This window comes from Vicugna pacos, chromosome 32, assembly GCF_048564905.1.
Source record: "Vicugna pacos chromosome 32, VicPac4, whole genome shotgun sequence".
NCBI lineage: Eukaryota > Metazoa > Chordata > Mammalia > Artiodactyla > Camelidae > Vicugna > Vicugna pacos.
In genome coordinates, this window is record NC_133018.1 from 2,844,217 (window position 1) to 2,861,302 (window position 17,086).

A 17,086-nucleotide genomic window follows, 5' to 3' on the forward strand; every position below is an offset into this window, starting at 1 on the left:
GTCTGCTCCCAGGACCTCCCCATCAGGGGCTGCTTCAGCAATGGAGCTCCCACAGGGAGGGGCTGGGGCTCAGGGCGGCAGCTCCTCAGACCACTCGATGCCCAGTTGGTAAGTCCTGGTATAAAGCTCGCCCCTACTTGTGACCTGTGAGCTGGCAGGTCCCTCTGCTGTTCTGCTCTGTTGCTGTCTTGTGTCCAGACCCAGCGCTGCTGTGCACTGGCATTCTGAGTTCTTTGGCTTTAAGAAACAGTCAGCGAAGTTACCACCACACAGGGTAGTATACTTTTGAATGGTTTTATAGATTTTTATTATCATCAGAGTTGGGAAATAATTTCCGACAGAAGGTCCTAAGCCTTTCCTCGATTTCTGTGTCACTGATGAGGAAGTTTCTGAATGAACGTGTACGTGGTTGTTTCTCGCTTTTGACCTAATCATACATGACACCCCTGCTCTGTGTATGAGTCACATGACACACCCACATTGTATCGCTGGGTGGTGGGCGGTGGGCAATGTCAGGTCATCGCTGCCTGCTCTGTCCTGTCCCAGGTTCATCCTGAGGCCAGCCGGTGGGAGGGAGGAGGAATAGGAGTTTGAGACCCTGGCGGTCTGTAGCTGTGGAAGAGAGTTTTGAGATGTGGCTTGTGGGCCCTGTGAATTTGAGAAAGGTGTGAGAGTTGAGCGGTTTGAAGTGGACTTCTTTTGGGCCCTTTGTGGTTGAGGAGGAGACGGGAGGTTGGTTGGAGGCCAGAGAAGATAAGATTAAAGGTGTAGGCAGAGACATGACAGGCTGCCGTGCCTTGCGGCACCTTTTCTGAGCTTGCTGCTTATAAGATTTCAACTTGCGCTCTTTGTGAAGGTGATGTTTCTGGGGGAGACAAATCCAAGAAAGGGGTAAAGCGGAAGAAGATTTCAGAGGAGAGCGGGGAGACAGCAAAGCGGCGGTCTGCCCGCGTCCGAAACACTAAGTGCAAAAAAGAAGAGAGGGTGGACTTCCAGGAGCTCCTGGTGAAGTTCTTGCCGTCCAGGTACTGTGCATTTCACAAACCTCCAGCCTCCATCACCCGTAATGTCTCTCATTCCGTGGCCACCCCCGTTCTGTGTGCCTCCTCTGTCTTCCCATGACATCGGTGCAAATGGCCGGGCACAGGGCTCTGTGGACCGGGATCTTGGATTTTCTTGCTGCTGCTGCCTCTGAATCCTCCTGAAGGCAGGAGCCACGACTTGTGCATCTTTCCGAGGACCCTGCGCTGCCTGGCCCTCGTGGGGCTGGAAGTGACTTGTTGCTGGGGGCCTGGGGCTGCTGCTTCTTGGGTGCAGACGCTGGGGCACCCCCACGGAAGGGCACCCCACTGCTGAGCTTCTCCAGGCTCAGTGAGATTCCCTCAGGTGATGGGCTCATCCCTTGGTTTCCCTGGTTCTCAGTGTTCCTCAGGGAAGGTGCCCAGAGGAGACGGGCCAGGTGTCCCGGAGCTGTGCGACTGTGCACTGTGCCTCTTCTGTGGTTCTTCACTTGCTTTTTGTCCTTGACCTCCGACCTCCATCAGCTGCTCCAGGGCCCATGGTTTCCGAGCCTTCCTGGGGTGGGCGGGAGGCAAGTTCTGGACCTCTCCGTGCCCCGCCTTCCGCCCCCAGCTGAGTGCAGAGAGCAGTTCAGTTCTGCCATAGGTCAGCTTCTGCCTTCTGACATTTGATGGCATGTCTCCTGTTGGCTGGGCTTCTCCCATCCCTGTGTTTGTGCGTTTGTACCATTTTACTCTTTCACGGGTACTGGAGTGGGGTTTGGAAGATGTGGGCTCAGCGAGCATCCTTACCTGTGTCCTCGGCTGGCATTTTGGCTTGTGACAGTGACAGCTGGTTTCAGTGACGATGTGTCCAAGTGGAGGAGGAGGAGGACCAGGGGCTTTAGGTGGGTTGTGAGTCTGTTTTGCTGCAGGATTAATGATTTTCCTGATTTGTTGCCTTTGTTTTTCTGTGGTGAAAGTGAGATGCTCAGAAGTGGAGTTGCTCTCAGAGATCCGGGGACACAAGGCCCTCTGCTCAGCTCCTCAGGCCCCACCAGGAGCCGTTTCCCTTCGGAAGAGCTGCAGAAGGTGCCAGGAGGTGTAAGGGACCTTTCCCGTCTCCCACACTTGGGTCTTGCCCCTGGCCCCTGTGTGGAACGGTGTTCCCCTTCTTTTGTGTCTTTATTTCGACTGCTGGTTTCCTGTGTGATTTCCACTCAGCTGCTTTGGATGGTCAGGCAGGAGCCACACGACGCTGGCTCAGGGCAGTGCCTGGGGACAGGGGGTAGGCGAGATGTGCCCTGACTGTCCGTCTGCAGGGTCTGCTCCAGCAGGGTCCTGGGCAGCATGGGGAGAGGGGTGCTGGCCCAGAGAGGCTGCCCCAGGCCCAGGCTCTCTGAGGACCCGTGGGGACCGCTCTGAAGGGCCCCGGGTGGCCCTGCACTCCACCCGCCCCCCTGCTTTCTCTTGCCTCACCAGGCCCCCCTCCCTTGGGTCTCAGGATGTCTAGGGGACTCATCGGGTTGTGCCTTTGTTCCTGTTCTTGTCCTGCATCCTCGCATGGACGTCCCCCCGCGCAGCCTTCCTGACTGCTCTCCGGGTGGTACCCTGTGGACTCTGTCACAGGCTCTCTGTGGGGTTGGTCCCTGTTTGGGTTCTTTGTGTGTCTGCTTACTCTCTGTCCCTCCCACTAGGAGGTGAGCTGACTGGGCGGGTGCATATAATCACCTGTTGACGGAATGGGTGAAGGGGGCACAGGCCAGGCCAGGTCACCAGGGCCTGAGAGAGGCCCGGGTCCCGGACCTGCTGCCCGTGTGTCATAGCCTCGTGCCTATCTCAGGTCTCCTTTCTCCTGGGAGGAGTTCAGGTGCTTGTGTCGGAATGTGAGTTTGGTGCGTTCCGCGCAGGTTAAGAAAGCTGGACCCTGAGGAGGAAGATGATCCCTTTAATAACTACGAAGTCCAGTCAGAAGCCAAACTGGAGAGCTTCCCGAGTGCTGGGCCTCACAGGCTGTCCTTTGACTCGGCCACGTTCATGGAAGCTGGTAAGAGTCGAGCTGTGGGAATTCTCCCTGCCGGTCTCCTGTAACACTCCAAGGGCTATTCTGGGTGGGGGGTGGGTCGGGTTTTTTTTCAAGTGTGGTCCAGGGGCTGTCTGAGTTTGTCTTGGGCCTGAGCTCTGTGATCAGCTGGTAGGTCTGCTGAACCGTCCAGGCTGGCACCTGACCCTGCTGCCTGAAGGGCACGGGCTCTGCCGGTTGAACGTGTCTGACACGGCTGTTGCGTGTGGACGGGCCGCTGGGCGCTGGGCTCGGTGCTGTTGTGCGTGGTCTCACTCCGCACCTGTGCCCACCGTGGCCCCGGAGGTTGAGAGAGACTTGCTTACGGTGGTGTGGGCCGGAGTGGGAGGGAGCTGACCTCTTTCTGCCCCTGCCCTGGCCTGGAGGGGCCTTCAGTCAAGTCAGGCTGTTTCTCTCCTCTGGGCAGAGAAGCAGGACGTGCAGGCCTTCCTGCTGGGGAACCTGACCAACGGGGGCGCCCTGGAGCTGATGATGCGCTACCTGAAGAGCATGGGCTCTCGTTTCTTGCTGCGGTGGCCGCCAGGCCTGGCGGAGGTGGTGCTCAGCACCTACCACAGCTGGAGGAGGCACAGCACCAGTCTGCCCAACCCTCTGCTCCGGGACTGCAGCAACCAGCACATCAAGGTTGGGGCCGGGGCCGTCGCGGACTGGGCACCCCAGTGGGTGTGATGCAGGGGCCATAGGGCTGGTTTGTGCCGAAAAAGATGCCTGGGGCGAGTGGAGGATGCGATGCAGTTGGGGTGAGAGTGGGGTGCAGGGCCCTCAGGAGGCTGCTGCTGCTGGAACCAAGGTGGTGGGTTGGGGAACTCTGGCGGGGAGGGCTTTGGGCTCCGACGGCTAGTGATGGGGTGGTCTGTGAGATGTGGGAGAGCAGCGAGAATCTGGAAAGAGTGCAGACTCGCTGTGATCCGGGTGCCGGGCCGTTATTGGTTTCCTAGTGGATACAGGACACCCCCTGCACATGCACTCGGCTGGCCAGGCCCCTGCACTCAGTGCCTCCTGGGGCCCAAGGGAACCGGATGCTGTGGCCCTTCTCCCATTGGAGGAGGAAAGCTGACTCCTAGGAGGCAGCCCTGGCAGCTTTCGGAGCCCCCAGGCAGTATTTCTGGCTGGGGGCACAAAAGGTGGGGGAGCTCAGGGTTGACATGTTCATAGGGCCATGTGGGTCAGTGCCCCTGGCCGTGTGGCCTCTGCTGGGACACCTCAGGGGCAGCGTTCTGGCAGCTTCTGCCCACCAGGCCTGCTCCCCTAGGGCAGTGCGAAGCAGCTAGAGGAGACAAGAGTTTGATTCTCAGACGAATCAGGCTGGTCATTTCCCAGCTGTGCCCACTTGGCCAGAGCAGCGTCTCCTTACTGCTGAGTCCCAGCTTCCTCCTGTGCCCCGGGAGCCACCTGACCCCTCTGGCACTTTTAAGGGTTGAGCGTTGTGGGTGGCAGGGCTGCCACTTCCATAGGGCAGCCCCTCAGGACTGAAGGTGGGTCGCCTGGCTCCTCGCACATCTGTCCCAGTGTCCGTCCACGAGCCTTTTATTACATCCTGGCAAGTAGCCACTGATCACTTATGAAGCAGAAAGTAGGTAGAGGGAAGATTGATGCTCTCATCAGAGTAAATTTTAGTTTAGGTTCATTCTACTCCTGACCCTTAACCCCTCTTTTTGACCCCTTCCTGACCCTCTGCTGCCTGTCTGGCAGGACATGATGCTGATGGCTCTCTCCTGCATGGAGCTGCAGCTGGACCAGTGGCTGCTGACCAAGGGTAGAAGCTCTGCAGGTAGGGGTGCCCTGTGTTCCGTGGTAGGGGTGACTGAACCCTTGGCAGCTGGGAGGAAGTAAGGCTGGGGAGGCTGAGTCATGATTCAGACTTACTTGTGTAGGGGGCACATTTCCTGGGTCAGCTTGTCAGGCCAGGAAAGATCCAGGGGCTCCGAGAGACCGTTGGATACTCGGGAAGCAGTTGGCAGCAGCTGAGCCCCAGGGGGAGCCATGTGCCTGCTCTGGTTACTCAGGACTGAAGGACGTGGGCTCGTTTTCTCCGGTTATCACCTGATGTGTCCTCAGGAATTGTTCTAGGTGATGTGGGTCATTCTGACTCAGACTATCACCTGCTGAACAGAGATGCTCCACATCCAGCCTGCGGGACGAGGTCCTCCAACTCTCAGGGTCTCTGTCTGGCTCTGACACCTGCTGCTTGGGGTGCCCATTGGCACTGAGGCCGGTGTGACGAGGGCTTGGGGCGACCTCTGGGAGCAGAAGGGCATGTGGGCCCTGGATGTGAGGTTGACTCCAGGCCTGGTGGTTTTCAGTGTCTCCTCGGAACTGCCCCACGGGTGCAGCAAGTGGCAGGTTTGGGCCTGACTTCCCAGGAGCCCACTTCCTGGGGGACCTCCTGCAGCTGTCGTTTGCCTCGTCCCAGCGGGACCTGTTTGAGGATGGCTGGCTGGAGTTCGTGGTCCGCGTGTATTGGCTGAAGGCTCGGTTCCTGGCACTGCAGGTTGGTGTGTGGTTGGCCTCCAGGAAGGACCCTGTCGGTGGGGAGAGAGCCGGGCGCATGGTTGGGGTGTGTGCATGCATGCGGCACTGCTGGGGCCTGGGCTTAGTTTAAGGAAGTGGATATGGTGGGGAATCGGCACATCTTGGGAATCCTGGCACAACCGCAGCTCTGGAAGGGGTCTTGTATGCCCCTGTAGACCATACATTATGGCCTCTTTGTGTGTTTTCTTGGGAGCCTGAGTGCGCGCACAAGGAGGTGCAGTGCTCTCTGGATGGGAGTAGCCACCTGTCTGGGTGAATTCTCGGAGGGCTTCCTGGTGGAGCCTGTCTGCGGGCCGGTGCGGGCTGCCTGTCACCCAGCACTGTGCACTGGTGCCCAGGGCACTACAGGAGAATGAGGACACGGCCACACTTAGTCCTGGACTCGGGACTACGTCTAGATTTGGGCCTGATCCTGGCTTTGCTACCTTCGCTTAAGGTCTCGAGCAGATTCCTGGCCTTGCTCTGGGTCTTGTGTCCTCACCTGCACCATGAGGTTAAAGACACGCCCCTCAGAGTGGTGTGAATCATCCACTCAGCTATTCATTCAACAGATGCTTACCGAGCCCCAGCTACATGCCCGCCCTTTTAGTGGGGAGAGCAGTGTTTGGCTGGAAGTGCCCTCATGGGGCCCGCAGTCTTGGGGGATGAGAAGGGCAGGCCGCAGGGCGGCGCAGTCAGTGCCCGTCCCCTGTGCAGGGAGACATGGAGCAGGCCCTGGAGAACTATGATGTCTGCACGGAGATGCTGCAGAGCTCCGCGGCTGTTCGTGCTGAGGCAGGCGCCGAGCCCAGAGACATCGTCATCCGCCTGCCGAACCTCCACAATGACTCGGTCGTGTCCCTGGAGGAGGTGAGTGGGCGTTTGTTTATTGCTGTCTTCTTGGTCAGAGGCCCACCCTGTCTGTGAGGACAAGGCGGGCAGCCCCCGTGGTGAGCAGGGCAGGCTGCAGGCCGGGAGAGGCAGCTCTGGCGCACGGGACACTATGGACTCGCAGGTGTGCCGCTGATGGGGGCTCGCCTGGGGGCAGGTCCCGGGAGCGGGGGTGTCTGCCGGCACAATTGAGAGTGTGGCTGCTCAGCTCTCCGGCTTGTGTGTGGCAGCGACCCCGCTGAGCTGGAGGCACCCAGCAGAAGCAAGCCAGTGCTGGTCCGGGCCTGGGGCTGGGTCAGGGGGCTGGGGTTCCAACCCTGCTCTCACTGCAGCCTCAGGCCCCATGCCCACAGGTCCATGTCTGTGATGCATCCACACTAGCCAAAGGTGGCCTTCAGACTCCTGCGGAGTGGTTTCAGGGCCAGGCCACATGCAGCACCCCTGCTGCTGATGTCCAGGGACTACAGTGGGCCTCCTGTGAGGAGAGGGTTCTGTGGTCAGTAGTGAGTGCCAGCCTCTGGCCAGGGCCTCGCCGGGTCTCTGGCAGCCTGATACACTGTGGTTCCAGGAGTCTGGTTGGCTGAGCTGTGACCACGAGGCTGCCCTACTGTTTTGGCAGATACTTTCTGGAACCTCTCTGCTTCTGAGGTTGTTTTGTTTTTTTGGTATGTCTATTCTTCAAAGACTTAAATGCCTTGACCTTAACAGAAATGGTTTTGGTAAAGTATTCATTGTCCTCCTTGTCTGGGTGTGATAAATGCAAAACCCCAGCCGCATTCAAGGAGCCTGTGAAGGGTTTGTCGTCAGGCAGCGATTCCGGGCCTTTTCCAGATTGACAAGAACCTGAGATCGCTGGAGCGATGCCAGTCCCTGGAGGAGACCCAGCGGCTTTACGAGGCTGGCGACCACAAGGCGGTTGTGCGCCTGCTCCGCCCCACCCTGTGCACCAGCGGGCTTGACCGGGCCAAACACCTAGAGTTCATGACGTCTGTTCCCGAGAGGCCGGCCCAGCTGCTGCTGCTGCAGGTGTGTGCTGCCCTGTGCCTTCAGCCGCCTGTCCTGTTTGCTCTGCACATGTTTATTCTCTGGAGAATTCTCCTTGAGAAGGTAACAGAGAGAAGTGGGAGTAAAAACCTGCTCCCTCGGCAGCCAGGAAGTTGTGGTGAGAAGGCGCTGGGAGAATGGAACCTAGAGGTCTGCCTGGCTTGGGGTGAGCCCGCGCTTGGCTCTGAACTTCTGCTCAGCAGAGGAGGAAGGAGAGCCAGCAGGGTACCAGCCATCCCATCCCCCCGTTTGTGTGTCTGCCTGTGTTCTCTTACTACTGTCTAAATTAACTACCGAGTCCCTGTGAAAGTGGATAAAATACCCACACAGTGTAAAGACTGGAGAGAGGGTGCATAGCCACATAGGATGGCATGGTTGAAGAGAAAGGACAGCAGTGCCCTCTGGGCTCCCCCCACGCCTCTGTCCTGAGCTGGTGGGCACCTGCGTCTGCGGGGCGCTGGGCGGCCTCTCAGCCCTCTGCTGTGGGGATGGGCGTTGTCCTCACTTGGGGGCCGGCGTGGGGATTCTCTGAGTTAGCGGCTGTGAGCGTTGGGCCTGGGGCGCAGCAAACCAGGGGTGGGTGCCGGCTGTCACAAGGCCACTGGTGACCAGGCTTCCGTGTTCATCGGTGGTCGTTCTGCTTTTTAGCTCTCCTTGGCCTCACGTGCCAGGGTGGTATCATGTCCTTGTCTTGTCTCTGACTTTCTGGCGGCCCAGCCCCGGGCCTGTTTTAGTCATGAGGGGTCGGCTCAGTCCTGTGCCTCCACATCTGTGCCCATGGCTCCATCACACCTCAGTGGCCCCTCCCTGCTCGAGTGCTGATTCCCTAAAGAAACAGGTCCCGATATCTTGGCAGTTAGGGTGTCTAAATCTGGAGGTGGTTTTGATCTGCATTCAGATGCATTTCTGCCCCACACCTGTCTGTCACCTTAAGGGCGGTAGCTCTCGGCTGGGGTGAGATCAGAGCCTGATGGGGCTCCCAGAAGCAGCTCTGTGCGTTCACGGCCAGGCTGAGTCCCACTCACCAGCTGGCCTGGTGATAAAGGAGGCTCAGACTAGACCTGGAACAAAGGAAGGGGAGCGTGACAGAAGCAACGCTTGCAGGGGAGATTTGGAGGCAAGTGGGAGCAGGTGTGGGATCCAGAGGGCTGGGCCAGCTGCTCTGCGGAGCACTGTCTGCGGGCCTCCCTGACCTGGCATCCAGAGGCAGGGACTGATGGAGCCAAGGCCACCCTTCTGTGGCCATGCTCAGGCCCCCTCCACAGACAGCCCTTCCTGTGGAGACTCCCCCAGCCATGGTGCTGGAGCTGCGGTCGGTTGGTGGCGGCTCGGGGGAGGACCAACTAGATGGTGGGATCAGCTGCCCCTCGTGCCTTTGTCCCCAGCTCCCTGCCCACTCCCCGCCCCTTACAGCACCTTTCCCCACCCTCTCCCGCGTGCAGGACTCCCTGCTCCGGCTGGAGGACCACCAGCAGTGCTTCGAGTGCTCTGAAGTGGCTCTGAATGAGGCAGTCCAGCAGATGGTCAATGCCACTGAAGCGGCCGCCAAAGAGGAGTGGGTGGCCACAGTAACCCAGCTGCTGCGGGGAATTGAGCAGGCGCTCTCGGCAGACAGCAGTGGCGGCATCCTGGAGGAGGCGTCCTCCACTGCCGTCCTCACCCGGCTCACCAACAACCTCATCCAGGTAACCAGCCCCTTCCTGCCCTGCCGGCCCCTCCTTCACAGCGGGCACCCCCTTGGGGGTGTGGGTTTCCCTGGCTGCGGCAGCTGGGCCGGTTGTGCACTGATAGCAGACATGCCGGGGCCGCTCGTGTCTGGGGTTAGAGACGGGGCTGCACTTGGCACCGCAGGCATCACTGCTCTGCTGAGCCCAGGCTACCCTCGGGCCTCATTGCCCTTCCATGGAGGCACATTTCAAGAACTAGGGATGTGCTCCTCCCGCGCCTCCCCTGGCAGCCTCCCTCCAGGGTGTGGTCACTGGAGACGCACTGACCACTGCTTCCGCCTCCTCCCTCACCCCCTACTTCCCAGGTGCCTCTCTGGGGTTGGGCCTGGCACAGCCGCTCACCTGGAAACTTCTACCTGACCCTCCCCTGCTTGAAGCCCCACTGCGGCCCCTGTTTGCTTCCCTCACAGCAGCCAGGCTGATCCTAGCTCTCCTTCCTTGGGTTGTCAGCTCCCCTGTGCCCCATTCAGCAGTCAGCCTCGTGTCTGGTGCATCAGGAACTGCAGGCGGCATGAGGGAGGGCAGAGCCAGCTGTGGCTGTGGCGCTCTGGTCTATGGCGTGCCGGCATGCTGCTAGGTGCAGGGGCACCAGCCCTGCTGAGACACACCCCCCACCCCAGGTCATCGACTGCAGCATGGCTGTGCAGGAGGAGCCCAAGGAGCCCCATGTCTCCTCCGTGCTGCCCTGGATCATCCTGCACCGGGTCATCCGGCAGGAGGAGGATACTTTCCGCTCCCTGTGCCACCAGCAGCAGCTCCAGAACCCGGCTGACGAAGGTGCTGGGACGTGGGCCAGTGGGGGTGGCCCTCGGTGGGGTGGTCTTCAGCCTGAACATCCTGGACTTTTATCTCTGCCCCAGGGCCAGGTGCTGTGAGTGGGCCTGGGCTTGGTTGGCAGGATTTTTCGTGGCACTTGGATGGAGGCAGAGGCTCCCCAGGGAGCTCGCTGTATAGCGCGGGGCGGGGCTGTGGCGTGTGATGTTTGTCTCGTCTGGTGCGGGTGGCAATGCGGAGGAAATGGCAGGTGGCAAGGGCCCATGAAGAGCGCCATGCCTGCCACCTCCTTTGGTCCCCATGCAGCCCTGTAGCTCTCCTGCATGTGGGCCTTCAAGGCTGGGATGTGGCGGCTGGAGGGCAGGCTGGGCCGGCAGCGCAGGTTCCACTTCTGGGTGTGTGACCTCCAGCGTCGGCTCCCCACGTCCAGGCCGGGGTAGTGCTGCCCGGGGCCTGGGGAGCCTGGGGATGGCACTGGAGCGGGTCGGCGTGGTGGAAGAGACTACATGGAAACAGCAGCCAAACGGCACTGAGGCAGGGTGTCTATAATCCTACCGAAGGGAGCTTTCCCCTTTGGTGTTCTTGCATTTTCTACCTAAACTTGGCCAGTACACATGTACTTTTTATATAGCTGTGGTTATAATACTCGACTTACATATTTGTTCAGCCAGCTTAAAATTGAATTTATTGGGGATTTTTCCTCAGTGTTTGATAAGTCAGCAAAGCGGACAGGGAAGTCAGCTGTGTTCCAACGACCATGGAGTGAACTCGAGATTCCTTCCTCCCACTTGCTCCCGCTTCGTCCTTTACTCCCCTGAAAGTTACTGCTGCTCACTGCTTGTCAGGCCTCTGTGAGTGAGAGCCTCTGACCTGACAAGTTCACGTGGGGGAGGCAGACGGGACTGCCCAGGGTGCCCACAGCACCCACAGCATCCATGGCACCGTGCCATAGTGGCAGCGAGGGTGGGCGTTGGGCTTAGGCCTGATGGAGACCCGGGGAGCTGGGCAGGGACTCGAGGAGCTGGTCCGTGTGGGTTGAATGTAGAAGGAGCAAGACAGAGAGGCTCTCACACCCTTTTGTAAAGCTGTGTCCGCTTCATCCCGTGGTCTTCGTGGTGCTGACGAGAGGTGCCCTGGTCTGCTGAACCCCCTGCCGGACTGTCAAGACAGCTGCATTGTTTCTCTCTTATGGGTCACTCTGTCGCCAGCACCTCACTGTACCCTTTTGTTTCTGCTGAATTGATTTATTTGATAAATTTTTAGAATGGATATCTTTAGAGCTCTTGACAAATGGTGCTGCCTGTGTGTTTTCTAAAAAGGTTTTAGTGGTGAGAAAAGAAAAATTAAGGTTTGCAGCTATAAATGTGTATTCTTTTTCTTATAAGAATGATACAAAAAGACTTCCAGATAAAGAGTCTCTTTTTCTCCCCAATTAATTGTGCAAACACAACACGGTTTTTTAAAAAAAACCTGTCAGTAAGCAAATAAGGGGAACAGTCAAATGCCGTGACTCTGGACGGCCAGGCCCAGGGACAGATCAGGGGTTCTGGCTGCTGGAGTGGTGCCTGTCCCTGCCTCCACCTCCAGGAGGAGAACCGAGGGAGGGTGGTGCGTTGACAGTCCTCTCCTCTGTAGAGCATGGCTGGTGCTATGGCCCCCGTGGCAGCGGCGGGGCTGCTGTTGGGTCCTGCGCCTTCTGGGGCAGATAGCACGGAGGGCACTTCTGGCCGGTGGTGAGGGGCTAGTGTGGGACGTTGTCACACACTGATTCTCTGGAGCAGACTCTGAGATGGGTCACTGGGGATCTGTGCTCGTGAGAGGATGCAGGGCGGACTGAGACCTGGGCTGTGGCCTGACTGTGCCTTGGCCACCTGGTGGGGGCTCTGCAGCAAGTGCCTGTCCAGGTCCCTGTGCCCTCCCATCACGCTCAGTGACTGGACGTGGCTCCCATGGGGGTCCACGAGTCTGGGAGCTGGAGCCTCTGCAGCCACAGCAGACCCTGAAGGAGCTGCCCCCAAGACTATCTGACCACACTCCTCTCCCCATGCAGCCACCCTACCTTTAAGGGGCTCTCAGGAGAGAACGAGACCTTGTGGCCCCGCAAGGACTGCCTGCAGCCCTGGTCAAGCGGTCTCCCTTCTGTTCTGCGGACACTGGCTGTGGAAGGTGACCGAGCCAGATGCCCACTTTAATAGTACAGCTGTAAGGAAAGGGCAGCTTGGCCTTCTTGATGGGAGAGCACCCTAGAAAATTCATTCCTGGTGATTGGGGCACGTCCCTGATCTGAGCAGCCGCCCTGGCTGACTTTGAGTGAGACAGAAAGAAGTGACCTGGCAGGTGTGCTTACCCCACGCCAAGTGGGGACAGAAAGGAAGGAAGGACATACCCTGCGAAAAATGGGCCATTTCGGCCTGGAAGAAAGCAGGTATCACGGAGTGGAGGCAGAGGCCCTGTGAATGGTGGGCACGAGGAAATCACTTGTAAAGTTTTTAAGACGATAAACAGTGAAATGAAAAGGAAAACTGTAGAACTAAGGAAAACGCCGCAAACCATATCTGGCCATCGTACACTAACAAATAGCAAGAAGCAGAGTGAATGTGACAGACTGAGGCGAGGAGTGTGGCTAAGAAGGTGACGGATGTGGAAAGCAGAGGTGGTCCAGGGTAACGGTGAACAGAGCCCTGGATCGCAAGGCCCCGGCAGTGAAGTGAGAGAAGCAACCAACCTGGCGTCTCTAAATTGTAGTAACAGCTGAATCCGCAGATTCAAAGTGCAGTATATACCAGGAAAAGTCGGTAACAACAATATGTCAAGATACCTCCTGGTTAAGGATCCATTTTAAGGATAAAGATTTTTTAGGTTTCTAAACTGAAAAAGCGATTTACTTTCACGGGACAAGGAGTGAGACTCATTTCAGATTTCTCCGTAGCAGTGTCCAGTGCAGCTGGGGTGATGTCCACTGTCTGCACAGCTCCCAGGGAAGGCGTGAGCCAAGGCAGCTGGCCAAGTAGTTTGTAATTACAGTGGGTTCCAGCTCCTCCGGGTGCTTCTTAGAAACATGGCTGGAGGGTGAAGTCAGTCAACCAACGTGAGTCAGAATGAAATTCCTCAGGACCGGAAAAGCCAGGGGAGAGAACTCTTCCATGAGCACCAAGTCCACGTGGAGTTGCGGTTGAGGGAAAGCAACTGGGCTCATGGCTGCAGGACAGAACCTTGAAGCACCGCAGGCAACATGCACAGCAAAACGGGGAGCTGGGGGAAGGACGTGTCACTGCTGTCACTGATCTTGTGTCATCGTTCTTGGTGCTGCTGAATATGGAAATGAACGTAGAAGACCCATGAAAACCCAGAATGGCTCAAGCTGAGTGATTTTCCGACTTCTTTTTACCAGCGCTTTTCATGTCTCTTTGACGGAGACTAACCAAGAAAAAGTGAAAGAATCCTCCCTCGCTCTATGGGGCATGATTTCCTCTAGCACGTTCTGCCTTAACGTACTCTATCCTGATACTCTTAGAAAGTGTTACTTACAAGACCACGAGGTTATGGCCTAGAGTTTCAAAAGCACCAAGGGATCTTTAGGGAATTAATGATAGTTCCAGTGGTGAATATTTAACTGAGATTTGGGAGTTCTTTTTTCTTCTATTATATTTAGATAGACCTAAACAAGAGTTTTTAAGTTAAGCAGTAATGTGTGTACTATGGGTTCCATCATTACAAATTACTTATCTTTCTGTTTCAAAGTGTCTCACCCACTCATAGAAGGATGCTTCCAGGGCTGTTCTCCATGTCCCAGCGTGGGTTATCTGGGGGCTGGAGCTTGGTGAGGAAGCAGTCCTTCTTTATACTTTGCTGTGTGATTTGAATTGTTTTTTGATAAGCACGTATTGCTTTAGTAGAGTCAGTCAAGTCATTACATATTTGAAATGAAAGGAAGATGAGAAAGGAAAGAAGGGGAAATCTCTGATCCCCATGGTAAGGACAAGAGAGGCTGAACCCTGCTGCTCCTGTACACACCCCACGCTAACCCATCTGTCCGTCTGGTCTCCCCACAGTGATGGCCGAGGCGCCCGTGCTCCCCTCCTCCCTCATGCTGCTCAACACAGCCCATGAGTACTTGGGCCGGAGGTCCTGGTGCTGCAATTCTGATGGGGCTCTGCTGCGCTTCTACGTAAGTGCTGCTGGGGCTCACCTGGCCTTCCCCTGCCACTGGGCCCTGCCCTTCTCTGACTGTTGCATGTTGGTGATAACTCACAGTTGCCAGAAAGTCTGAGCTTGGAGTCCCTGCGACCTGAGGCCCAGGATTCTGGACCTGGCCTTGAACTGCTGGTGGACGTAGACCCCCTGGCCCTCACTGAGTCTGTTGCCTTGTTAGTAATTTTAGAGGTGGTGACTTCAGTCTCCTGCCGCCCGCTGGTCCGTTTGTCAGGCACCACCCTTCAGGCTGTAGTGGCTGCTCCATCAGCAGCGATTGCTCTCATTCTCTCAGGAGATGCTTGGGGGGCGCAGGTGGGCTTCCTCTCACTTGCCCAGCTGACTCGAGATACAAGCAGCCCAATCCTTGTTCCCAGACTTTGCTGTTGAGTGAGAAGCTGGATGGCACACAGACCAGTTACAGGGCCAGAGGGGCACCCAGCCCAGCTCTGGTGCCTGGTCATAGATGGGTCAGTGGGACGGAGCCGTGCCCATTCCCCTGCATGTCAGCTCTAAAGCCATGTTTACTAAGATATTTGCTATCTGCACCTTTAAGAAAAGATTTGCTGACCTTTGCTTTGTACCTTCGTGGTGAGCACATGGCTCCTGTCCTCCTGATCCCCCTCCTCTGCCCCCTACTCTCCCTGGGCCCTCTTCTGGCCCCAGCGTGCCATTTTATTTGTTGTTGGTCTATCTCTTTGTCAGTGAAATGCAGCTTCCATGCAGGTGTGTTTTCTAGTTTTGTTCACTGAATGATCCAAGCACCTAGCATAGCACCCGGCACATAGCAGGTGCTTAATAAGTGTGGGTTGAATGAGTGAATGGGACTGAGATTGTGTGTAGAGCTCATGTGTCGAGGGGCTTCACAATTTGCACAGCTCTGGTATTGAGGACATGGAGTCTTGGCAGGGAGCCCTGGCTGGCTCAGGGCCCCGGAGCAGGTCAGTGTCCGAGGAGGGCAAGCTCCAGCTCCAGCTGTGGATGCTGGAGTGTCTGGCCCATCCTGTGAGCTCCAGGGGCCTCTGGGAGCTCCCCTGGGTTAGCTTGGAGTCCAGAACCAGTTTTGGAAGGATCATGCCAGGCAGAGTCTATGTTGTCCATCCTGCTGCCCAGGGATCTGCAGCTCCTTCTGCCGTCTCCCCTTCCACCCGCACAGGGTCTGTCTGTCCCGGTGCCCTGCCTGCCTGCACCCTGGTGCTGACCAGGACAAGCTGAGAGTGAGGCCAGGGCTCGGGGAGTGGCGCCTGGAGGGAAGGGGCGGTTACTGGATGGCCCTGCTCCCGGGTTTTCTCAGTTGGTGGCTTTTTTGGTAGACCGTGAAGTTTCTCTTACACACAGGTCCTTTGCTTATTGCCTTTCTTCGTTCTGGTGGGTTACGGATTTCTCGAGTTTCCTATGTAGACAGTCATATTGTCCATACATATGTCTTCCCTCCTTTTCAGTCTTTTTTCCCCTGTTGTCTTGGCCAGAAGTCAACAAAACTTCTTTTGTAAAGGGACAGAGGGTAAATTTTCCAGGCTTTCAGGCCACACGGTCTCTGTTGAAACCACTTCAAAGGTGTGCCCTTTGAAACACCAATGCAGCTGTAAACAGTGTATAAAGATTTAATGCGAAAGCTTGCGGGTGCTGAACCTTTCATATAATTCTCACGTGTTACAGAGCAGAACTCCTTTTAATTTTTAAAAATAATTTAAAAATGTAAATGCCATTTTTAGCTCTCAGGCTGTACAGAAACAGGCAATACAGGGTTTGCCCCACGAGCTGTACAAGCTGTAGTTTGCACCCCACCCCTGGTCTGGAGTGTGCACTGCCAGTCCCTCTCCCTGTCCCCAACCCCCTCAGAGTAAGATTTAAACTGTTGACTGTTTCTTTGGTGATTATGGGTTCATTTAGATTTTCTGTTCTAAAGTCAGTAATGTTTTTGGAATAGTGTCCATGTAAGCATCAGCTTGCTCATCGCATTTGTTTATGATTATGAAACTCTCTTTAGCACCTTTAGTTATGCCCCCTCTTTCATCACTGAAACCATTTATTTGTGCTTCTTTTCCTCTTTCTTGAAAAATGAGTCTTTAATGAAGTTTATCAAAATCAGTTTTTTTGAAACTACCAGCTGTTGGTGTATTGATCAATTTTTTTCTTTGCTTTCTAGTTCATCCATTGCCACTTCAGTATTTATTTTTTTTTTTACTTTCTTTGGATTTGCTTTGTGTTTTTTTCTAACTTACTGAAGTAAATGCTTATTTTAGTGATCACTCTTCTAATACATGTGTTGAATATTGTAAGTTTTCCCAAGTATACTTTTAGTTGCATGCCATGAGCATGGTGTTTGCTATCTTTATGTAATTGGTTTCCAATTTTATTGAATTATGTTCAGAGGTTGTGATCTACATCATATCTGGTCTTTAGAATTTGTTGAGACTTGCTTTTTGTCTAGTTTCGGTAAAAATACCATGGATGCTTGAAAAGAAAGTATGGTTTGCTAATAGTTGGCATAACAGTAGCCATTGGGTCTAACATCCACGGACACCACCTCTTCCGTGATCCTCACTAACGTCTGTCTTCGAGATTTCCTTGGCCCTCCTGGGATGAGTCATCTTACGTTACAACTATTTAATTCATGGTCCCTCGTGGGAGTCTGATCTCCCCAGAGCAGAGTTGGTGTCTCCCTGCCCAGCATAAGAAGGTGCTCAGTAGATATTTCGGGGGACAGATGAATGGCTTGGTGGACAAGTGTAGCACTGCTTGAAGCTGGTGGGGTGCTGGATGGGGAGCCTTGAGTGGCCCCTCGGCTTCCTCGAAGGTGACTACCACCCCCTAGCAAGACAGGCCCAGACACACCCCTCAGGGTAACAGAGCTGGTGGCCCAC

The 17,086-nt window shown here is 56.0% G+C and overlaps 1 protein-coding gene across 2 annotated transcripts in view; it reads left to right on the forward strand.

Moving 5' to 3' along the window:
- Positions 1 to 17,086, forward strand: part of CABIN1 (calcineurin binding protein 1) — a 92,927-nt gene that overhangs the window by 17,003 nt on the left and 58,838 nt on the right. For both annotated transcript variants that reach the window (XM_072953337.1, XM_015247079.3), the window contains exons 10-19: positions 857 to 1,025; positions 2,909 to 3,045; positions 3,488 to 3,705; positions 4,774 to 4,852; positions 5,385 to 5,572; positions 6,310 to 6,462; positions 7,315 to 7,509; positions 8,970 to 9,212; positions 9,875 to 10,031; positions 14,081 to 14,196. In XM_072953337.1, the coding sequence (XP_072809438.1) occupies positions 857 to 1,025; positions 2,909 to 3,045; positions 3,488 to 3,705; positions 4,774 to 4,852; positions 5,385 to 5,572; positions 6,310 to 6,462; positions 7,315 to 7,509; positions 8,970 to 9,212; positions 9,875 to 10,031; positions 14,081 to 14,196 (1,655 nt within the window). The remainder of the gene's footprint in view (positions 1 to 856; positions 1,026 to 2,908; positions 3,046 to 3,487; positions 3,706 to 4,773; positions 4,853 to 5,384; positions 5,573 to 6,309; positions 6,463 to 7,314; positions 7,510 to 8,969; positions 9,213 to 9,874; positions 10,032 to 14,080; positions 14,197 to 17,086) is intronic.